Genomic DNA, 24,836 nt, shown 5'->3' with positions numbered 1-24,836 from the left:
GCCAACTCGCGGGGCGAGTGAGCCCTAACCTGCGGGCCTGACTCAGACGGTCAGGGCCTCGGCTGAGCTGTGTGGGAGACGCACACATTTGGTGTCAGGAGTGAAGTTCTGAGAGCAGAGAGGAGCTCTGTTCCCACTGGCTTGCTAGGCCTGCAGGCACAGGAGAGTGCTCAGAGATGGGGGTGGCAGGACCGCGCACCCTGTCTGGCTGCTCCTCTCTTGCTGCGGTCTAGGTCCTGCCGGCCTCTGTCTCTCTTTAAATGTCGCCACCCGAGGTGTGTCCCCCTCAGCCGAAATCAGGCCTGCTTGCTCTCATCACACACCGTGCTGCTCCTGCACAGTACCCCGTGCGGAATGCCCAAATGCTTGCTGCAGAGAAGCTGGCAGTGGGGACCACGCTCTTTATCATGGATGTTCTCTATCACAACTGGAGGCTCCAGGCTGTAAGGAAGGAATGCTAGGCTACCGAGCTACTTGGGGATGCTCCTCAAGACAAACGACCAAGAAGGACCTATGCATAACAGAAGTGCTCCACCCTACAGACAGACCTTCCTGGGACTGCAGGCAACTCACTCAGCTCCCCCTAGGCTAGGTTTCCTCATTTTTTCTCTTCAGATAAAACCATCTACTTAATCCTGAGGGTTAAATGAGGGCCTCATCTAGCAGGTACTGAAGAAGGGCTGTTTCTGAGCTTCCTGCCCTCTGATCTGTGTACCATGCGGCAGGGCTCCATGGGCTCTGAGAAGGAATAGGACCTTAATGTCTGAAAACCTCACCTGCAACCTCAGAAAGTCAAGAAAGTGGAAGTGTTAGTCACTCAGTCGTGTCTGACTCTTTGCGACCCCACAGACTGTACCCTGCCAAGCTCCTCCGTCCATGGGACTCTCCAGGCAAGTATACTGGAGCTTGTTGCCATTTCCTTCTCCGGGGGATCTTCCCAACCCAGGAATCGAACCCTGGTCTCCTGAATTGCAGGCAGATTCTTTACTATTTGTCGCCTCCGGGAAGGTGACAGGTATTTCTGCCTGCCCACCATATGCAACGTTCTGGACTCACTCCATCCAAATAAACTAGGCTACACAGAAATGACTGTTGTTAGTCATTTCCTATTATTACCATCCCAGGAAAGACTAGCTCCCCAGAATTACTCTAACATTAACTGTTGAGAAACTGTTCTCAACAGTCAAGAAAAACTCTGGAAGAAGCCACAGAGATTGCGTGGATGGTGGAAGCTCTCAAGTCAGAGGCCGAGGCAGCTCAGAGCCCTGGAGGGGAGCACTCCCCCGCCCCAGTCCCATCTCAACCCCAGCTGACCTGGCAGTACAAAGAAAGCTTTCCCAAGCAGCAAGGTCAGGAGGGCTGAGACCTGTGAGGCCATGCCCTGTGGGTGAACATCACAGCCCTGCCCTTCGTCTCTCCCTGTCCCCACACCGAGCTCCACCAAGACAGTGGGAGTGAGTCACACCAAGTGTATGGTCCCTCCCCAAGTCACTTCTCACCCACCCAGCGATCTCACAGATCCAGACTCCACAATGCCATTCAGCCTTAACAAAGAGTAATAAAACCCTGCTACACACCTGAACATGAATGAACCTGGAGGGCACCATGCTAAGGGAGTAAACCAGTCACAAAAGACAAAATACCCCATGATTCCACTTAGGATGAGGTCCCTAGAGGAGTCAGATTCAGAGACAGAAGATAGAATGGTGGTGGCCAGGGACTGGGGAAGGGGGAATGGTGAGTGCCGTTTGTGGGTATAGCTTCAGCTTTGCAAGGTGAGAAAGTTCTAGAGGCTCCACTGCACAACAGTGTGAATACACAATACTACTGAACCACACACACGCACGCACGCACAAGCAAGCCGAAAGCTCAGGGCCTCCGGCAGCCTCCCCCCGCTCCTGATGAGCCCCCGTCGTTTCTCAAGTCTCACACTGAGTCTCGATGCTGGTCTTCCTGTCCCCGAGCACACTTTCTAATCCAGCTTTCACACTGCTACCAAGAGTAATCATGTCAAAACAGATCAACTGACGGGATTCTTAGTAAAATCCTCAGGAGAAGGAGTACAACCTCCAAAATAATTCTCCTTCCGGCCTCTGGCCTTATCTCCACCATCCCACCCTTCCTGAGCTGCATTCACCAGCGGCGGGTCCCTGTGCCTTCCTAGGAGCTATTTTCCTGCAAGCGGACTCATCCCTACTTGTCCTCATGACACAACCCGTCCTCTGCGAGGGCTCTGCAGAGGCCTGGGGGAGCGGGGCCCCTGCTCTCCCCACACTCTCCATCTGCTCAGACACCCCGAGGCCCTGGAGGCCGTGCCTGTGCCCCAGCTCCTGGCACACAGCAGGAGCCGGACACAGGCCGGCTGGTGTGAACAGCGTCATGCCCTCCTGAAGGTGGCGAGCCGCGGAGGAGAGAGAGGCTGGGGACCATGCGGGGTCTGCTGGATGCCTGCCACGCTCCGAGGTCACGATGAGGTTCAACCTGACCCCCAGAGTGGGGTTTCATCCTCTAGAACCGAGGCATAAAAACCTTCCCAGGCAACAGGAAGCACTGCTGGCCTGGAGGAAAGCCCTGGTATCAACCTACACAGCTACTTCATGTGAAAATTTGTCTGAACTTTTGGGCATTAACAGTATTTTTAAAAGGCCAGTCAACTTTAGTCTTCTTAGCAAGTGGTGAAACATAAATAAGCATTTAGCTGGGAAAATTTTAGGATCACAGGATTCATTAACAGTGAAGACCCTGTTTAAAACTGCTCCAACTGTAAGGAATTTCCTGCGGCTTAGGAGCACTCTTGATTCTACAGCCTTTGCCCATCCTTCCAGAAGCTACGGTCTCTCCCCTTCTGCTCCGGTTCCCAGCCTCTGCAGCTGGAGGATGGACCCACTGATGCGTTGCTGTCCTCTACCCAGATGCACACAGAGGGCTTCCAAACTGTAGAGACCCCCTCTCACCCAAGGTGTAACTGGCTCCTCCCCTCAGGCCCGGTCCCCGAGACGTGAAGCGCCAAGGGAACTCAGAGGACAGCGTGCGCTCCCACGCAACTGCCCTTCAGAGGCTGTCCCAGGCTCTGGGGCCACCTGCACATGGCGCTGGCAGAGCGGCGGCAACTTACGTTCGCTCAGGTCTACCTCCATCTTGTCCTCCGTGTTGGCACTGCTGGACTCAAACAAGTCTTGTTTTGCTCCATCTTCCTCCTCAGAGTCTGTGCTTTCCTCACTGTCTGTACTCCCCGAGCTAAGGGGAAAAGTCCAAAATATTACTACTGCATATTGGCCCCCGCTAAATCCAGAGTTCAAAAGACATCCCACACCAAAACACTGTGCGGCGCTTCACCTGGGCCCCACGTGCCCGTCACTGACACGGCTCACCCCACCCTGGACCCCAGCTGCTCCAACTGGGGCTGTGCTGGCAGACTGTTCGGAAACCTTACAGCTGCCTGGGGTGGAGGTGCCCCCTGGTGGTGAGAGTCCGCACGTCCCTCACGACCAAAGGTGCTGAGCTGCTGCTGCTCACGTGCTCACCTCTGTTCTCAAGCATCTTTAGCCTATTTTACGGAGAAGGCAATGGCAACCCGCTCCAGTACTCTTGCCTGGAAAACCCCATGGATGGAGGAGCCTGGTGCGCTGCAGTCCATGGGGTCGCGAAGAGTCGGACACAACTGAGCGACTTCACGCTTTTCACTTTCACGCATTGGAGAAGGAAATGGCAACACACTTGTGTCCTTTCTTTCCTGGAGAATCCCAGGGACGGGAGAGCCTGGTGGGCTGCCATCTATGGGGTCGCACAGAGTCGGACACGACTGAAGTGACTTAGCAGCAGCAGCAGCAGCCTATTTTAAAAACTAGTCTGTCTTTTCTCATTACTATAGGGTTTTGAGAGTTCTTCATATGCTCTACATCTAAGTCCTTTATGAGATATATGATTCGCAAATTTTACCTCTTAGTGTATATGCCTTGTGCTTGTGTTAACACTGTCTTTTGAAGAATATTAGTGTTCAATTTTGATAAAGTTTAACTTACCACAATTTTTTTTCATGTATAGTGCTTCTGGTGTTCTATCTCAGAGATCTTTGCCTCACCCAAGGTCACAAAGATTTTCCAGTATTAAAGTTTTCTAATTTTGTGTTTGATTCAGACGTAAGATCCATTTTTGGTTACTATGTATACATAGTAAGGACACGGAGACCAAGGTCATTTTCCCACATATCATGTCCAACTATCTCAGCTCTGTTTCTTCAGATGACTACCCTCTCTCCACTGATCTGCTTCTGCACCTCCTCCCTCAATCAGATGCCTATGTATGTGTGTAGGCCTATTTCAGTTCAGTTCAGTCGCTCAGTCATGTCCGACTCTTTGTGACCCTATGAATCGCAGCACACCAGGCCTCCCTGTCCATCACCAATTCCCGGAGTTCACTCAGACTCACATCCATCGAGTCCATGATGCCATCCAGCCATCTCATCCTCTGTCGCCCCCTTCTCCTCCTGCCCCAAATCCCTCCCAGCATCAGAGTCTTTTCCAATGAGTCAACTCTTCGCATGAGGTGGCCAAAGTACTGGAGTTTCAGCTTTAGCATCACTCCTTCCAAAGAAATCCCAGGGCTGATCTCCTTCAGAATGGACTGGTTGGATCTCCTTGCAGTCCAAGGGACTCTCAAGAGTCTTCTCCAACACCACAGTTCAAAAGCATCAATTCTTCGGCGCTCAGCTTATGGGCTCTCTATTCTGTTCCCTGATCTACCCTTGTCTTAACTACTGTACCTAGAAGTCAGGCAGTGTTAATACTGTTCTTTATGAAAGCTGTTTTGGCTATTCTAGGTCCTTTGCATCTTCATGTAAATTTAAAAATCAACTTATCAACAGCTACCAAAAAAACCTGCTATGATTTTGTTTGGAACAGCCATGATTCCAGATCAATCCAGATCTGGGGAGAACTGGTATCTTAATAATACTGTCTTCCAAATCATAAACATTTATCAAGCCTTGATTTCTCTCAGCTGTTCTTCATGTATGAGCCTTGCACATCTTCTGTCAGATTTATCTGTACATATCTAATATTTTGATGATACTTTGAACAGTACTGTTTAGTCATTTTAATTCCAACTGTTGGCTGCAGTATGTAGAAAAACAATTACACTGATCCAAGATTGTGCAATCTTGCTAAAACCACCAAACTACTGTAGGAGTCTTTTGTAGATCCCAACAAACTTTCTACACAGATAGTCATGTTGTCTATGAATAATGGTAATTTTTACTTTTCCTTTCCAATCAGATACCATTTATTTCCTTTTCTTGACTCACTGCACTGGCTAGCATCTCCAGAAAAATACTGAAAATCAGGGGTTAAAAACAGGCATCCTCACATTGTTTCCAATCGTGAGAGTAAGTCATTTAGTCCTTCACCATTGAGTGTGACGCCAACTGCTAGGTTTACTGCACAAGCCTTAAACAGCCTCAAGACATTCCCTTGTCCCCAGTTTGCTAAAGAGCCCTACCAGGAGTAGACGCTGAATTCAGCCACACGCCTACTGACCTTCAAATGGTAAACCAAGTCTGCACTGCTAGAGTAAATCTTGCGCGGTCACGATGCACCAATGCTGCCGATATTTGCTACGATTTTTAAAGGAGCTTTTGTACCTGTGCTCTCTTCACACCATATAATGCAATGCCAGCTTCTGGTATCAAGTTACAAGGAGGTGGCTTCAGACAGTGAGATGGATACTATCCCCCTCCTTTTCAATTTTCTGAAAACTTCTGTAAAAACTGCTGTGATTTCTTTCTGAAACATCTGGTAGAATTCACAAAGAGAAGTCCTCTGGACCTTGAGCCTTTGTGTGTGTATGTGAGAAGTTTTATACTACAAATTCAACTTTGTCAGCAGACAGGACTATCTGGGTTGTTTTCTCTTTTTGGTTGAGGTTTGGTAGTGTGTGTCTTTCAAAGACCATCTAAGCTGTCAGGTTTATTGGCAAAGAGTTGCTCCTAGTATTCCTTATTACCCTATTAATATCCGTGGAATCCATAGTGATGTCACCTGTCCTGTTCCTGATTAATAATTTGTACTTTTTTCCTTGATCCTTCTGTCTAGGGGGTACATCAATTCTATTAATCTTCTCAAAGAACAACTTTTAATTATGACCCATCGATTATAATGATTTTCCCTACTGTCTTCTGTTTCATGTTTCTGGCCATTTCTTAGGGTGGAAATTGAGGTCACTGATTTGTTTCTTCCTTTTTAATGTAAGCAGTAGTGCTAAAAGTGATCCTTTAGGTACGTTTCAGTTGCAACCCCCACTTCCTGATAAATACTGAGTTCCCATTTTCTTTCAATTCGAAATACTGTGTAAATTCCCCCTTTTTTCTTTAACTCATGTGTTATTTAGTGTCCACATATTTAGAGATTTTCTAAAGATGTGTCATTGATTTCTAATTTAATTCCATTGGGTCAGAGAGCATACTTTATATCACCTGAAATCTTTTTTTTACTGACTCTTGCTTTGTGGCCCAAAGATGGTCTCTCTCACTAAGTAGTTCATGTACACTTGATAAGAACGCACACTCTTCTGTGGCGTGCTTTAAAAATCCCCAGACGGTCAAGCTGGTTGATAGTATTAGGTACGTGTTCTATACTTTTATGGCCTATTATTTTTGTCAATTACTAGGGGAGGAGTGTTTAAACATCTAATTGTAACTGTGGAATCTGTCTACTTCTCTTTGTACTTCTATCAGTTTTTGCTCTGTGTATTCTGAAGACCTGTTATTAGGAATATAGATATAGACAGAACTGGCATTATGCTCTCCTAATAACCACTTTATGACCTTTTAATCTTTTCCTTTGAAATCTACTTAAATAAAGATTCCTCTACCTTTTAACCTGTTTAAATCTTTTTTATTTTAAAATTTAAGTTCTTAAATAATTTAAGTCATTTTCCATAGGTGGCAGTAAGTCAGGCCTTTTTTTTTTTTTTTTTTTAAAATCCAATCTGACCAGCTCTGCATTTTATTTGGGGTTTTTGGATAGACTTTTGAAAATTGGTCCCAATGGGTATCATATGACATGACTCTGTCTCTTCAAGTAAAATGAATTTTTAGAAACAACTTTCCTCTCCCCAGGGAAACTTTCAGATTTTATAAGAAACAACACCCTGCTCTGCTGCTCTTACGACTAGTCAGGGAACACTCCTCAAGGCACCGTATGACAGCATTCCTCAGCATTCCTTCCCCATCACAAGAGGCTGTGTCACAGCAGTTCATGAACTACACCAGAACACTTGGCGCACTCTCACTCAGGTTACCCTGACTTGTTCACACTGCAGACAGGGAGTTGGTACCAACTCTACCAGTTAACAAGGGCCTTTCTGATCAAGACAAAAGCGCTGATCTCTGGGTCAAATGTGTTTGTGTGGAGAGGCAAATAATACTTGTTTTATGCACTGGACACTTACTACTATAACAAGCTATCGCTCACCTTGATCGTCTTTGGGATTCTGGCGTAAATGCAATATGCTTTTCCTCCCAGATATCTTCCTCATCAGAGCCACCATCATCAAATTGCTGTATTCTTTCCTTACAACATGCTTCAAACAAGGCAATATTTCCCTAAATGAAAGAGGAAAAAATTTAAAAATCAAGTTATTTTCTGCAAAAGTTACCAATGTAAATCATGTTCTTCCATGTCGTTTGGGGAAAAAAAAAAAAAACGCCTATCACCTATACCAAAGTAAAAGGTAAGCATGCAGTCAGCTTCTATGTAAGTAACAACAAAAAGGTCCCCCCAAGGACTGGCTTCAAAACTAGTTTCAGGGAACGGAGACGGTCTACGGGTAGCCTCTCTTCATCTAGTGAGAGCAGCGTTTCGTTCAAGAGCCTCCCTGGACCACCTGCCGAGCACACAGCCCCAGAGCTACCCTAACAGCAACAGCAACCTGCACTTGCTCTGCTTTTCCAAGGCCAGCTGAGCAGTGAGGAGTGTCAACGTCCAATCGGTTAGTCTCCGTCTTATCAGAACAGCGAATAAACCAGCAGTCTCTCATGCTAAGTGACATAAAATCAACACTGCCCATTCAAATGACACTAAGCCCATGTCCATCTGTAGATGTGGCTGACTTGGCATTTGAGAACTGCCTGGTGATGAGGGACTGGCCCTCATCTGGCCCAAGTTTCTCTCCTGGTGACACTCAGCAGATGCAAAAGGCAGCAGGTTGGAGTCAAACTGCTGTCTTTGAAGCCAAATGTCTACACTGGCTTCATTAGCCCTGTCACACCTTAAACGAGGGCAGCAAATTTACATGCTTATGGGGCCAAGCAGGCCACGTGCCAGGCTAAAGTCATCGCCATCTAAGACAAAGGCTCCTAGAGTCGGGAGCCCCAGCGCACACAGCACCCAGCACCCATTGCCACCGACTGACCTCTCATATGCCTCGCTACTCACAATCGGCATGAATACTTACACTTTCATTTGTATTGAGAGTAAAGTTGATGTCTGACACCCGATCAAAAGAAACACTGGAAGCAAAAGATGAGTGCAATCGTTAAAATTATCTACAGACTCAGAAACAGCATTCACGAGATCATCCAGATTCACAGTATGACAAAAATCTCCATTAGTAAAGCCAAATTATTTACATTAAGTGATCCCTCCTCCCTCGGTATAAGGAACTCACACTGGACGGGAGGCCCCGAAGCCTTCCTTATAAACAATGTTCAACAGCCATGGGAGAAACCATGGTTCTATGGGCCATGCTTACATAACCCCAAAAAGGTTGTCTGCAGATAAGAAACAGGTTGAAATATGAAAAAAGGGTCACAGACACTGTCAGACCCTGAGCTTTCTCCAGATACAGACAAATGCATACATAAAATACAGACCCTTGAAGTCTTACATTATAATATGGCATAGATGGGACAAAAACAGGGATTAAAAGAATTCCTAGCCTATTAAATGTGTAATTTTTGAGTAGGTAGGGCTATCTTAGAATCCTTAAAGGATCTGTTTGAATCAAACATCATTCCAAGTGCCCCATAAAATTCTAAAAAGACTGGATTCCAAACCAGCAACTCTAAACAAATGGGCCCAGACAAGCAGGTGCTGAGACACCACACGTTAGGAGGTGGGGGGTGGGGGTTGCAGGTTCCGGTGGGAGTGCTCCCAGGGTGCAGACAAGCCCCATGTATGGAGTCCTTGTTCTTCCGGGGTTGAAATGAGCTGATTCTTAGGGCAGCTGACAGACTCCACTACTGCTCTACTCACTTACAGTGGGGCCTCCAGGACTCCCCTGGTGGCTCAGAGGGCAAAGCTTCTGCCTACAATGTGGGAGACCCGGGTTTGATCCCTGGGTCAGGAAGATCCTCTGGAGAAGGAAATGGCCACCTACTCCTGTACTCTTGCCTGGAAAATCCCATGGACGGAGGACCCTGGTAGGCTACAGTCCACGGGGTCACAAAGAGTTGGACACGACTGAGCAACTAAACTTAAAACTTTCCAGGCCCTGTGCCTACACGGCATACTGTCTGGCACGATCAGAGGATGTGGAAAAAGTCTTTCAGCTTCTCGCCTGCTGTAAACTGCAACTTACGACAAACAGCAGCCTCCACTGGCTCTAGTTTAACCAAGGCCCAAGCATCTATTGCTGGGGAGGAAACTGAGAGATGCTGGGTGTTGATGACCCTTGCTCAGGGCACTCCCGTGAGAGAGAACTCTGCTCAGAGAGCTGCAACACACCTTGAGTAAACAGTTTGTTTATAAACACGTGCATTTCCCAAGGTCAGGGGCTAGACCACTTATCTTCCTCTCTGTGGACGGCTCCCACAGCAGCTGTTCGTGGATTCTGCACATCTCTGGGCTCCTCTTTCCCTAACTGCCTGGCCCTCAGGGGCAGGGAGCCCAGCCCAACTTCACCTTCCAGTTAGTCACTCAGAGAAGAGAACGTGGGCAGGGTGGAGCCTGCTCGGCCACAGCGTGGCTCTGTCCACTGTGCTGTGGAAGGACCAGACCTGCTCAGGCCACTGAACTGACAGAGGGATTAACCACTGCGGACGCTGCGACCCAGCGCCAAACCCTAACAGGGAGGACGTCGACCTGAGTTCCTGAGTCTAATCAAAATAAACCTTTGTGGAAGACGCCAAGCCCAAGGGCAGGCTCCCCTTATGGGAGTCGCATTCTACTCCCTCAGTTGTCTGGGTGACTCAGGCGGATGGGCTGGACCTGAAGGAACACCTGGAGGGCAGGCTCCTCCTAACTCATAGACACAAGGATTCCCAGAACTCAGAAGAATCACCGCCTCTTACAGAGGGCAGGAATGCAGGGTGCAGAAAGGCGTACTCACTTGCCAATGTCATCTTGATCTGCAAACTTCTCATCGTTGAAGCCAAACTGGTCAATAAAATTGGACGTCATTTGTTGCATCTGATAATCAGAAAAGGCCTGGCAACCCCAGGACCAGTGACAGTGATACAATGATTCTAATGACATTCTACATACTATATGCCCATTTATTTTCCAGAAACCCCTTATTTATATGTAGCCATACGGCTTAAAAAGTTGGTGTGTTCTTCTTTAAAAAAAAAAAAAAAATCAAATAATTTCAGACACAATTTACTCCAAAAAGGAAATGTTTGGAATTTTGTCCACAAATTATTCTAATGCACGTGCCATGTAAGAAGTGTTAAATGACCACTGTACTCTATTCTGAAATGTCTTGAGAGAGAGGTTTGGGTCCGGTTCAAAAAAGTGATCAAGTGACACGTGACAGTCTGAAATTGTAAGATGTATCGGCCACCTCTGAACACAACCAACCTTAAAACCCAGCAAGCAGTACCCACCCCCCTCTCCCTTTCGGCACCTCCCCAGCCCCGTCCACTACAGCAACATGGCAACAGAGGAGAAACGGCTAGTGAGCACAACCCCAATTCTACCACACCAGCTCCAGGGGTACTTCCTTTTCTTAAAAAAAAAAAAAGATTTAAGTCTCAGAGGCTAAGAAGAGTACAAAGCAACTACTAGCCTACCTACCTTAGGGAGAGGACAGAAAGTTTTAACACTGATCAGAAATCACTCTGAAAACCCCACAACACTGAGAGATCCAGGGAGGAGTCAATTCTGTTTGCTACCCCGTTTCCCATTTCTACAGAGCACCAGGGCTCTCACATGAAGAAGGGGGAACACTACCGTGGACTCCACAGAAATGCTGCTGTTCTAACTGTGAAACGCAGCAGGCCAGGGGGACGGTGCAGTCAGCAAACGTGCTCCAGGCTCGCTCAGTCAGGGTTAAAGAGACGAAGACAAGCAAGGACCCTCCTCACTCTGCCGTGAGCAACCCATACGGAGGTGAACCGTGTGCGTGTGTGCGCTGCACATGGACAGAGCTGCCCGTGGACTGTGCGGGGCTTCAAGCAACAGCTGTGGCTGGACCAAAGGCACTGGCCCTGAGGCCCTGCCAGGCAGGCCACCAAGCTCTCCTGCGTTCTCCTCTGAGCAAGGCCCACAGACTCCACCCTGCAGAAGTGCCTCTGCCGTTAATTCCTGATGATTCATTATGGTGGCAGGGAATTATGGCATGGATAATCCAAATTGTGGATAATTAAAAAATAAACCTTATATTTGGCTTTGGAAGGCATCTTTTCCTTAGCTCTAAAAAAGTGCTGCATATATATAGTTTACTTAGAACCTAAAACCTCGCTCACATTTCTCTAACTCGATACCCAACACTCCCCGCTCACTGTCGCACCTTCAAGCTGCCCCTCTGCCTGCCCACAGAGACGACACTGCCTGAGCACCTGAGGGCTGGGGGCTGGCCCCCAGGTGTGCACATGGTAAGGCACACCAAGGCTCTGGGCGTCTGGGTGAGAGCAGGGGGAAGGACAAGTCCTAAGAGGCTGGGTGAGTTCTCAATGTACGAATATAAAATATTATGAGTAGAAAGAAACCGATTCATCTGAATTGTTTTATCTCCTATAAGGCAGAACACACGGTTGGTAACGTCAAAGGTGCAATAAGCAATCATAAACTCATTCTCCGAGCAGGCGGATAAATCGGGCTCTGAGCTCACTGATAAAAATGTGGTCACACAGGGGAAACGGTCCTTTCCAACGGTTCTGGTTCCTTTCTTTTTTTTTTCTTCTTTAAAGATTTTGTACTTCTATAGAAAATACTGTAAATCTTTTGGGAATAAAAAGGAAGAAATATTCCCTGAAGTGCGCCTTTAAATGCTTCACAACAGAATGTAAATACCACGTGTATTACAAAAACATGTGTGAATGCATACATGTATGAACATATAGCTGTACACACAGATACACATAAATATGCACACACGTGTTTGCTCTGTCCATCTATCCACCTAAGGAGGAAGACAGACACAACCTGCACATAGTAACGCAGAGGACACGGGAGACCAGCGAGCCACAGCCCTCCATAGTTCTGGGTCCACTGCTGCTTCTAGGAAGACACCACCAGCAAAGAACCTAGGTTTCAAATCTGATTTTTACTAATAAAGCTGTCAAGGCTTACTAAACCCACAGCCGTGAAGACTGTTACTGTATTCTCCCTAAAGCTTTATGAAAGTGCTTTGGACTCTGAGAAATTCAAGTCTGGAAAGCACCATATGGTTGTGCAATTATTAAAAACTTTTAATTGCATTTAAAAAGGGGCAAAAGCCCCCATGTGTCAAAACTGCCACCCTGGTCAAAGCCAGGGGCTGCTCCGGTCCTTTATTAAGTCAATCTCTTGGGAGGTCCCCCCAGGCAGCCCAATCCTCCAGACAGCACATGAGGAAGACCTCCGCCTCCTCCCCCAGAGGGGCGGCCGCAGGAGGAAGGAGAACACCACCAGCGGTAGGGAAGCAGGAGGGGCAGTGAGGCTGGGAGTGGGTTTGCTCAGTGGCACGCCCTGGGCTCTCCGTGCGCGAGCGTCACCAGACCTGGCTTCAGACATGAGTGAGGGCAGCGAGGGGACGCACAGAAACGATCCGGTTATAACGGAGGCCAGCATGGATACTCTAGATTAACCTAGATGCGAACTCCTGAATCCAGAAAAAAATGCTTTCGCGTATATTTCCTATTTTCAAAATGATTCAAGACTGGTCTATAATTTCAATATGCAAAAAAAGTTTACTGGAAGGCTGTCAATCAAAAAATAATCATTATTCTCCCTACTTTTGAGGGTTACATAAAGCGGATAAAATCCACAGGAACAGGAGCCTGGTGTCATTGAGGCATTTTGTTGACTGAGATCGGTTCATACACACATCATCAGTCTGAAAATTCTCCCCAGAAAATCTATGACCCTGGAACCGGATCTCGAGAGAGAGGTAAGGAATTCACTTTCCAGACACCAGAAGGTCATCAGCTTGATTAAACTACCTGCCGCAAACTCCGAGTTCATTAACTTATTTGCAAGTATTTGTGAAAACAGGGCCTTCTCTTTCTTAAAAGCTATTCACCAAAATCAGAATCACCTTGAAAACGCACACTGCACACCCTTCAGCTTCTCTGTAGAGGAGGAACAATGTGTAATTGGGGCTCAGAGTAGGTTGAGGGGACCAACTTGATACTGTCCAGGTGCTCCAGGGTCAGGGAAGGATCGCTTGAAGGCACGAGGGCTCACAGGAAGCCAGCCGGGCCTCTGAGGGGGCCAATGCTGCCAGACAGCAGACCAACGTGTGAGCGGACCAGGAGGCCCACCTGCTGGACGGCTCCCCTGCGGGCTGGCTGCACCCTGCCCCTCACCTCGGGAAGCTAGTCTCCAGGGGCAGTGCCAAGAAGCAAGAGAAGCCAAAATGCTACCTCAGGCCCATCCTGAACATGTACACATTAAAATGCCTTAGTCCTAAACTCAGACGACTGCTTAGTTCAGCCTGTACTGGGGTGTGTCAGTCTACCTGGACACCAAAAGGCAGGGCCTGCAGAGTCATCAGAAACTTCATCCTGGCCCTGGTAAAAGGGGCTTCAGGATTGGGAAAAACGTTCAGTGCCAGGGAAGGTAACCACATTAATTCCACTGGCATACCAAATCACCTGACAGGAAAGACTTGGTCCTGACCAAGGGCAGCTTCTCCATATGAGGAGCTAGTACCTTCCAAAAGGGCTTCCAGGTTGAGCTCCCAAACCTGATACTCAGAAGGGACACTGAATTCACTCCTCACCTCCGCAGGAACTACCAACGGAGGATATATCAGTACGCCTGTTTTTATATCTTGTTTTTACCCCCCCAAAGATTACCAGGACCTGATAAATGAAGAGGAATCTGGGGACAGGATGAATCTGGGAATGCTACAGAATCTGAAGATATCAGAAACTTATAAGCCATTTGGTTCAGGGACATTGGTTAAGTTACTTTCACTGACATTAAACAAGTCTTCTCCACAAATCCCTATGGCAGGAATCTCTGCATAATGAGCAGGTCCGAGACGCATGCTTACTGAACTATCCAGAGCTATTCAAATCTCCTGAAGAGTTACCCGACTCACCATCATTATCAGATCTAAAGAAACATGCCCTGGAAACATAATCAACATGCACCTTTGTCTCACATACCCAACACTTCCTCTTTTAAACACTTTGATCTAACTAGTAAGTAGCCCCCAAATACACCCTAATGCATGTCTGACTCCAAAGCTGATTCATAAATGACAACTAAACTAAGCATTTAAAATAAAAACAAAAGACAAAACTTTTAGGCATGACTCACTTGCTGCAAAGAAGAATCCTGTGAGAAACCCGTTTCTTTAAAGTCAATTTCATCATCACTGGATGAATGAATATGGCAGGTTGTAACCTATATGCATAAAAATGTAAAAAACTATTTAAGAGAGAAAAATTTTGGACATTTGTATCAGCATTTTCACGGAAAAAAAAAATCACATTTACTTTTTCTCTCAAATGTGTAACAATAACATGAACAAAAACAAGCAAGAGCTAAGCTATAAAATCCACCCAATAATTCCAGGGAGCATTTCACTCAATCAGGAGGTTCAGCCGCCTAGCCTTCTGCTGCCCACCTGCAGCTACTTTACCAGTATTAACCACACCACAAAGCATATGAGAGATGAGTTACTCCATATATGTGACTTTGCTAATTATCTCCAATTAGATGTTTAAAAAGCGAAGGAAGAAGCAATGGCTCAGATAAAATATAAAATAATTAACTATTTCAAGCCTGAAGGGTAAAACTGCAGTCCCAGCAATCACTAATGAGCCACTAAAAAGCTCGGGTTTAAATACAACCATTTCACTTTGAATTCTTGCACGCCTCGCTCATTCCAAGAAAAGCACTGCTCGTAAGTGCTAAATATGACTTGAGTCAATAGTCCCCTGCTCATTACAAGACCCCAGACCGTCTGCCCCTTAACACGTAATCCCTGCCCCTCACAACTTAAAACTAACTCACATTAATTAAATAAGCAAAAGCATAAACAGGAACTGCTTACCAATTCACAGTAAGTGATTTTCATTAATTGATTCATTCATAAATGTATTAACAAACAGAAATGACTAAGTACCCACTAATAATGGTAATTGCTACAGAGCAAGTAATCAATGTGAACAGTCTGCAAAATTCTAAGAACAAGCACTGTACTTCTCAGGTAACTTACACTGTATTCTCTGACTTGGCCTGCAGCAGTGTTCTAGGCAGAGAGCTCTGTCCTCAGGAGAGAAACAGCGGCCATTAACTGCCAGCCCTTGCAGCTGTGCCCAGAAGCCTAGAGCCATAGACACTGGCCTGGTTTGCTCTGTGATGTTCCAACACTGATTCAAGATGCCCCAAGTGGAATCCACAGGGGTCTGTATGTGGTGTGGCTTATGGAATTCTGAGTAAATCACTGTGTGAATAAAACTAATCTCATCTCTCTTTATCTGGCTATCTTTGAGGAAGATACTAAAGTCCAAGTGAATAACCCAGTTTCCAACTAACTCCCTCTCCATCCTCCCTAAAGTGCAAACAAAACATTCACATGAATTTTGCACTTGACCTGATGAAATCAAAGCAGAATTTGTGATCTGCCTGCCTGAATCAACCATTGCTTTAGCAAGTAGACGGGAAAAGTGTGTGTGTGTGTGTGTGTGTGTGTGTGTGTGTGTGTCTGTCTGTGTGTGTCTCTGTGTGTCTGTGTCTGTCTGTGTGTGTGTGTGTGTGTGTGTGTGTGTGTGTGTGTGTGTGTGTGTGTGTGTGTGTGGTGGAGTTGGTAGTTTGCCCATGAGGGCACAGCCAGAGTGCAGACGGGAGGGGTGGAATACTGCTTGGTCACGGCAGCTGGCACCTTACAGGGTGACTGCAACTGAGAGCAGGTCAAGTGGCTCCACTGCAGTGGATTTAGGAGCTTCAGGCCACGTGGCTGGGCAAGTCAGTACAAGAATCACACTAAGCCCATGGCGGGGGGTGGGGCACAAAAACAGAAGACAATTCAAAAAGAAAGCCGGGAGAACTGGACAGAACCAAAAAGGAGTCCACCACTCCTGGCTGGTCTTGCTGTTTCAAGATCAATAAGAAGACAACGTATCCTTGTTCATACTTTTTGCTTCAAACTAAGAATTTACCAGCTTATTAATGAAAACAAGAAACTAGAGTCTTGTTTTCAAACTTAAGCAACTACTGTGTGCCAGACACTGTGACCACTTCCATCTTCTCCTTAACTAGTATCCTCAAAGCAATTCAAGGAATCTTTTCCTCCAGAAAGAAACTACTGTTCTAGAAAGTTATTATTAATAACGGCATAAAGCATGTGCACCTTCTCAATTATTCTGTTGAGAGATACAGTGATTCTGATTCTATCTACAGGGTAATGCAGTCTGAAATCATTATTAATAAAATGAGGTGAAAGATGCAATTTAACTTGTTAATCTTCTATCCCTGATCTAAACATTCAGAACACACCCCTGTGAAGCAGCTCCAGCTCAATAAATGCCTCCCTCATTCGTCCTCTTCCAGCTGAAGTCTTGTCGTCTTGCTTCTTCCATCCCACCCACACCTGTTCACCCTTACTGTCAAAGCAGAACCTGAAACCCCATCACTTCTCCTCAAGTCTATCATCACCTCCTAGGGAGGGTTTCTCTCTCATCTGGGTGAACACTGCATCCAGCAGTCTCTCTGCTGCACCTCTAGTCCCACTAGGTCATTCCTCAAGCCAGCAGCCATGATGATCCTTTAAATCATGACAGATTTAAAACCACTGACATTAAATCATGGCATTTTTCATTCAGTTCCAAACCCAACGGCTTTTCATCTCACTAAGATCACCACCCCAGGAGCGTGCCTTGAAGCTGCAAGCGATCCCCGTTTCATTCTCTGCCACGCTCTGACATAAACATGTGGGCGCCCTACCGGCCTCTGCACCCCCTCTTCCACCCCCACTTGCCTCAGCCTCTACACCAATATTCTCAAGGACATTTCCCTAGACCACTTAATTTTAAATGCACGTCTGCCCAAAATACTCCAACTCCCTTCCCCTCGTTTACCCTCCCCCTTTGATTATCCACCTCCACCGAGGCAGGGATTTTTGCCAATCTTGTCTAGTGCAATATCCACAGTGTCCAGCAAACAGCAGCCACTCAACGAGTTAATGAATTAAGGAACACCAATACATCACCACCTCATGCGAAGAGCTGACTCATTGGAAAAGACTCTGATGCTGGGAGGGATTGGGGGCAGGAGAAAAAGGGGATGACCAAGGATGAGATGGCTGGATGGCATCACTGACTCGATGCACGTGAGTCTGAGTGAACTCCGAGAGTTGGTGACGGACAGGGAGGCCTGGCGTGCTGCGATTCATGGGGTCGCAAAGAGTCGGACATGACTGAGCAACTGAACTGAACACATCACTAAAGGAGAATACAGAATTCTAACTTTTAAGAAAGTAATAAGGAGATAAGAACACTCTTGCCAAGCAAGACGTATTCTAAGCAACTAGACTTTTTTTTAAATAAGCGAAAATGCTTTTGTTTTATGCAAAAAGAGTAAACTATACTCTTGATATTGTAATGAAAGAAAAAAAAAGCCTTTGAGATGTTACCTTCTTTCATGATTAAATTTCAGATTTATTAACTGTTATGAAAAGAAAAGGCAAGTAAGAGTTTTCTTCATCTTGGCTGGTTAGGTTGCTAAGCAATCTTAAGTATGACCTGACTGGTAACATCTGAGTGAAAAGTAGAAGCCACAGGCTCTTCTTGCTCCACGTGGTCCCACTGTGGACTCCCAGGACCTACATGACCCCGGGCTGGTCAGAAATGCAAACCCTCAGAGGTTCCGCCTCGACCCACTGGGCCTGCAAACAATTCAAATGTGCGCTCTGTATTACTCTATACAATCTCCATAAACTATCTCATAAACTACCTCAACATTTAAAAAACACACCCTTGCCCCTGGAGAGGAAGGCAAAGAATGAAACAAACTCAGTTCTCCAAAGTCAGCACAAAAACGCCTCCTGCGCTTTCTAAATGTATCTAAATCAGTTTGGGGGCTTAGTCAAAGCAGCGCAATCTCTGGATGCTAAAGTGACGAGTTTTATTGACAGTAAGACTGTGTCCATCTCTTGTGCAATTACTTTGGCAATGTGGGGCCACAAGGTTGAAGCACTTCAAAGAGCTCAGCAAGAAGGCAACTCTCTATCCCTACTGGGACACAGCCTGAAACATTCTGGGCAAAAAATGAAGAGTTTGGAAGCTACAGTTCAAGTCTCCCTGGTGGCCTGGGGTTAATGTAAACGGACCCTTAAAAACTTGGAACCCCCATATCCCTAAAAATACAGGGCTGGCCATAACACTTATGAACAAACTCTGTGGTCAACCCAATACCACAAAGTAGCATTCCCCACTGAAGGACTCAGACTAACTGGCGGTGGTCTGCTAGTCTTGGGTGTCTGAAACTAAAGAAGTGAGAGGTCCTGAGAGAGCAGCAACACAGAGTCTCAGGCAACAACAAGATCACAGGGTGGGGCCAAGCAGACACAGAGATGAGCCATGCTAACAGGGCTCTATTACTGGCCACTTCTGCTGCATAAACCCACGTCTCTTTTTGTGTTCCTGTGGAGCATTTGCATAGCCAAAGTGCTACGGCAGCAAGCGCAGCAGGCAAAGGAGAACCAGGCTTCAGCCAGCATGACACGCGGAGCCCAGGATAGCTCTTCGTGCCACACAGATGTAAATGTCTGTCTAGATGGAAGTGTCTGTCTGCATTTACCTGACCCAAAGGAGCTGCGCACTAATTTCGTGCTGTGTGGCCATATGCAACATTACACACAGTCACACACTAGATGACCGACCGCACAGCGCAAAGGAGCTGAGAGTCATCTGAACTGCAGTGCAGGCCTTCTTTACACACTGACAAGAGAAATGTACTTGAATTACCGAAGTTTTTTAAAAATCCTGATAACAAGTTTAACTGACATTTTTTACTTCTACCTTTGAAGTTAATCAAAGGGCAAGTTTTAACAAATTTTCCCAAACAAGATCAGAATTAATACTCCTAACTATTTCTCCATCAATAAGAAACAAGTCAAAACTCCCTTTCAAGGAGATCACATTGCCTGCATTCTTAATAAGGACTCAATATGGGGACCTCTAAATTAACAGGTTCAGCTTAAGTATAATTAATACTCTGCAGTAACACCCTGATCATCCAGAATTTTAACCAATTTGACTGGGGGAAAAAAACAAAAAAACCAATCTACGGTGGATAATACTTTCATTAAAACTTACTTAACCCTTCCTTGATAGCACAGGGCTGTCAAGTGCACGTCACGTCCTCTGCTGGGCTGTAACACCGAGACACAGGGGCCACTAAACCGGCTATAATTAAAAGGCCCCACACAGCTCCCTTTCTACACTTACCTCTTCATAATTGTTTTAGCTTCTAGTACCTAGTAATTCTCCCACTATATCCACCTTACCAAGCCACCAATCTGTCAAGAGTCTGTTAAAAGACAACCGAAGTTGTGAGCTGATCTACAGAGGGGGAGGCGACCGGCCCCTGGGGCCACGTGACACAAGATGGCCCGGGCACTGCTCTGTAGCACCTCCTACCCCACCTCATTTCTCAATTCTGTTCTGAGCAGATGAGGCTGCCAGGCACTTGACTGCCCAACAACCGAGGGAGTTAGCGTGTATTAGAAATTCAAGACTGCAGCTGCTGAATTTCAAAAACAGAATGAAACGTCTGATACATCTCCTTCTATGTACAATCAAGGCTACCACCTGTTCTCAGGTGGCATGTGCTTGCAAAAGGAAACGCTTTCCCTCATCTTCAAAACCAAATCAATACTTACCTTAAAACTTAATGTCTTAAAGAAAACAAAGACTACATTCCAAAGTCCAATATAATTTATAAAAATATTATCAATGCCATTGTTCCCTGGCTCAAAGTACCAATCTGTTAAAGCTGGGGTTCCAAAGTCATCTACAGAACTTCCCCCAACTGGGAATGTCTTTAATGAGGGTAAACTCAGCTAAGCAGAAGTAGAAACCAGTCACAGGAATATTTCGGTTCTCTAACCACCCGGAGTTATCCAGGCGTAAGGCAACAACACGAACGTGGCAGGACAGCTGGGGCTAAGCTGAGGAGCCCGGGGAGCAGGCGCCAAGGGAGGTGCAGCGGTGTGGCAGGAAGCGGGGCTGAGGGCTGCATGTCCCCTACGTCACCCCAGGCTGGAACTGGGAGCTGACGGGACAAACGAGCCAGAGCACGGTGGACGCAACCTCATTCACTGGTGAGAGGCACGAGCGTGCCCCTTGGTCCACCATTACCAGCACAAGTGGAAGAGAGGCGCCTCACATCCTTCTGAATAAGCGGGCAAAGCCCCAGAGCACCGCAACCACAGAAATGTAATCTTGTAGAACCTACTAGATCCACCGTGTTCCTCTTGTTAGTTTCTCCCAGGGAACTCGTGCAGAACGTCTCCCATCGCTCCCTGACTTCATCTGGAAGATCTTCAGAGCGGAGAAAAAGAAAAAAGCATGATCACTACAGCGACTTACACAGACAGACAGGGGGCACGAGAGGGCGCCACCATGCGGCTCGTCAGAGGTGAGCAAGCCCTGCGGGCTGGGCCCCGGGCTCTGGAGGCTCAGGGTTCTAGAGCCGTGCTCAGTCTGCACCCTGAGGACTTTCAGGAACGCCCCCTACCCCGCCTCTGGTCTATGCTTGATGCCAAGGGCCCTAACCAGTTACCTGGATTTAACAATTTTTTTACGATCTTTTGGTAAAAACTTAACCTGGAATATATTAATATAAGTGTTTCCACTGAACTCTTTATAAAGGTGTGGGTAACAGTGGTCCTGCTCCACGGTCACGCGTGTCCAGGGGACACTGCACACACTGACTCCTGCTCGCTCTCTTGAGAAATTCTGAGGGCATTTAGCCCATGGCTGCCCCACGGAACCCAGTGTGGGTTCTCAAGTTCCTCAAAGATAATGTTTTCTAAATACTTGTGTCATAGGACAACAAACGGATACATGTGCCATAATGAAATCTATCCTCTACAGAAAATTTAAAGAAAAGGAAACACAAATAGTTTTATGAGAAAATGAAACTACAGCTGCAATCTGGGAGCCCTTGCTAGACTGAAGTTGTTATCTGACAATTCTGGTTTAAATATATGTGCATACCCCCTCACACACACATCTGGGAGGCAACCACCATAAAACTAAGACTGCTCTAAAAAAACACACACGACATGGCCAATTCACGCGTACGGCTAAGGACATACAGCGGGATGATATGGCTAATCTCTGTCTCAAGAAGCAAAATTCCCAGTGGGCAAGCCCCAGTTTTCTCCATCGCTGGGCCACAATCATGCCTTTACTGCACATTCAATAGGTAACAGCCTCTTGAACACAAACATTCTCAAGAGAGAAGTAGGATAGACTGGGAGCTGATTTTCAGCAAGCTAACAACTGAACAAACGCTGCACCACGAGGCTAAGACATTTTGCCCTTGGAGTGAGTCACAGGACTAGTAATCCCGCTGGAGCACCCAGGGTTCTTCATGTTCTCATCCAGGAGGAGGTAGACTCAAGGCCAGGGAGCCAGTGTAAAAGGCATCTGCACAACTTTTTCAAGGAACCTCGGGCTGATTACATTCAAATGCTAGTACAGAAAGAGTCTTTAAGGATATTGGCTAATAGCCCTCATTTTAGTAATAGATAGACAGAAAAAAATGCTGATCTTAATATGCTAGTGAAAGGAACTCAAATCCACAGGCCATGTGGGGGCCTTCAGGAAAAAAGAAAAAGCAAGAGTAACTCCACTGTCAGCCTATGAGTACTTCAAGCTCGCCACTTGTGAGCCATGCCCTTAGAGGATGAAAGTGGGTGACTCCAGTTCACGGCCAAGACTGCCGATACTTAGTAAAAGGACTGCAGAACTAAGAACGGAGACACAGCAAAGAGTTGTATTGTTCAAACACATTCTCAAGAGTCTCATTCAAATCTCCAGATAATGTGGAAGTAGAAGGAACTCCTTAGACAGCTGTTTAAAAAGCTATGAATCTTTCCACCCTACCCTTAACTCCTCCAATCCAACAGAAACGACGCTGTGAGCCCTGGCCCCGTTACCTCTGATGAGCTGCTGCACCGAGGCGCTGTTGGGGCCCTTCTCTGTGCTGTGCACGATGCAGTTGGCTATCCTCGTCAGGTGGCCCATGTAGCCGTGCCGCCGACCTCCCTCGGCCCTGCCAGGGGGCAGAAGACAGATGTTCAGACTCCTGACAGTGTGGGGCGACGACGCAGCTGGCTAACTACTGTGGAGTTAAGCAATCATTCTAAAATCCGAGCCACCAAGGACAAGAACAGATAGGAGAGGAGGTTAAGGAGTCTTATTAGACTGAGGGCAGCGGGGATGGGCAGTGAAATGTGTGGCAGAAAACAGTCTACTCAAAAAAATTACACTGCAGCCCCTCTAGACAGGACAAATTTTGTTCAAGTATTCAAACCAACCGTCTTCAGTCACATATTATCTTTAAAAACAAAAGCCTGAACATTCACTGGTACCTGATGATTCTGTGGCTGTGACTTTCCTTTCTCTCTTTCTGTAAAACTATTTTTCAGACTAAACAAACTGTAGAGAACTGAGGTGAGAATTCTACTGGTTCATTTTGCTAAGACATGATATTAAATTTCAATCATATTAATCAATTACCAGAGAAAGTTATCTAGTAATGGCATTTCTTGAGTTAAAATGTTAGCTGATTCAAGGACTTGGCCAAGAGGAGAGGCAGTCAACTTGCATTTGGCCCGTACACCACTGGGAACAGACATGCATGTTACTCCTCACCCCTTCCCTCACCAGAGTCTACTCTTCACAACCGACCCATCTTTACACTTAAGACTTCTCACATCACTGTGACCTCTCTACCTGAATATTTAAAAAGTGTCAATACTTTAAATTCGATGAAACAGAAGACTTTTGAATGCAGACAGGAGGGAACAAACTGAAGAGATCTTTACTTAAAAGGAGACTCTTTCAGGAGCCACTTTACAAAGAAAAAAACCATATAATGCTTACAGGCCTGCCTCAAAAATAAAAGTATCTGCAATAAGCTTAGAGGTTCCACGGAGGCCTGCAGGCCGGAAGGCCCAGGGCGGACTTCAGCTGAGCTGCTAAGAGCCTCTCTTGTCGTTGTTCGGTCACTCAGTCATGCCCAACTCTGCGACCTCTTTCCGTTTCACAGTAAGATTCACAGTAAGAACCTGAATGTTCATTCGGGGCAAATTCTTACAAACTCTGCTGTATTCCCTCACACCTCCACAAGTGAAAACACACACCCATTTGCAACCTTTTTGGCCCAAGGCTCCCAGTGTTCTTTACGCTTCCTGTTCAAGGAAACCTTAAAAAGCTCTTTCAGGATCCCCCAAGAAAGAAGAAATAACCTTAGCCAGGATTTCAGAGGCTGGAGCTCACGGCGAGCAGAGCACTGGTGAGACAAGGAGGCAGAGAGAGGAAGGGAGTCAAGGAAGGCGAAGATGGACCAGATATGTCAGTCTGGCCACAGAAGGGTTCTCCTCTGAGGAGAGGACCTGAGCCCCAGCCACACTCAACTACAAGCCATCTTTCTCCACAAAGAATCAAAGCAAAGCCCTATCGGTTTTTAGTAAGTGATTTTTAAAAGAAATGTATACCCCAAAATGTATGCTTACATAAATCTGACTTAAAAAGCAAACACAAGAATGCCTTGAGAGTGTTTCCCAAACACACCCCCCTGCTGCAGAATCTATGGGAAGGCATAAAAGCTCCTTGGGCGTTAGAGGGGAATGCTCATCCCAGACAACACTGCTAGGGGGTAACAAAGCCACTCACAGGCAGCAACAAATACCGCAAGTAATTGCGCCAATCAGCTAACGGAAATTTTCTATAAAAGGAAATACTAGGCAATTGTACCCTCCTCTAGCTCCAGGCACAAAGTGACTCTAGGAGCTAATTATCATCACGGAGGACTTGCCTTTGTCATTCTCTTCCTCCTTCCCATCATTCTCAGAAAAACCACCATTCACCAAGAAACAAGTTTCAAACGCAGCAGCAGAGGAGGGGTGCACTCCCAACCCCCGGTTTCCCCTCAAGACAGGTAGAAAGACAGGGAGATCTAAAAGTAAATTATTAGAAAAATACCTGTTAACAATTAAATACTCTGGGAGTCCCCAGAGAGCCATCTGTAACTAACTGTAAAGCGGCCTGTACCGTGTAACTATATTCTCTGTGCCCTGTCTAGAGCAAGGGCGCATATTTTCTTCAAATTAAAAAGCAGGGCTTCTCTGGAGGCTCAGTGGTGAGGAGTCCACCTGCCAACGCAGGAGACACAGGTTCGGTCCCTGGTCCAGGAAGGCCCCACATGTCTCGGAGTGGCAGCTGTTAA

The 24,836-nt window shown here is 46.4% G+C and overlaps 1 protein-coding gene across 8 annotated transcripts in view; it reads right to left on the bottom strand.

Moving 5' to 3' along the window:
- Positions 1–24,836, bottom strand: part of PPP6R3 (protein phosphatase 6 regulatory subunit 3) — a 123,183-nt gene that overhangs the window by 15,743 nt on the left and 82,604 nt on the right. For 6 of the 8 annotated variants that reach the window (XM_052662420.1, XM_052662424.1, XM_052662419.1 and 3 more), the window contains 7 exons: positions 22,543–22,658; positions 20,832–20,917; positions 14,688–14,774; positions 10,327–10,424; positions 8,452–8,506; positions 7,470–7,600; positions 3,116–3,237 (listed from right to left, as the gene is read on the bottom strand). In XM_052662420.1, the coding sequence (XP_052518380.1) occupies positions 3,116–3,237; positions 7,470–7,600; positions 8,452–8,506; positions 10,327–10,424; positions 14,688–14,774; positions 20,832–20,917; positions 22,543–22,658 (695 nt within the window). The remainder of the gene's footprint in view (positions 1–3,115; positions 3,238–7,469; positions 7,601–8,451; positions 8,507–10,326; positions 10,425–14,687; positions 14,775–20,831; positions 20,918–22,542; positions 22,659–24,836) is intronic. The other 2 variants (XM_052662426.1, XM_052662423.1) reach the window with 1 other exon arrangement.

This window comes from Budorcas taxicolor, chromosome 25 (genome assembly GCF_023091745.1).
Source record: "Budorcas taxicolor isolate Tak-1 chromosome 25, Takin1.1, whole genome shotgun sequence".
In the NCBI taxonomy this organism is placed as follows: Eukaryota; Metazoa; Chordata; class Mammalia; order Artiodactyla; family Bovidae; genus Budorcas; species Budorcas taxicolor.
This window is presented reverse-complemented; position numbering and strand designations above follow the sequence as displayed.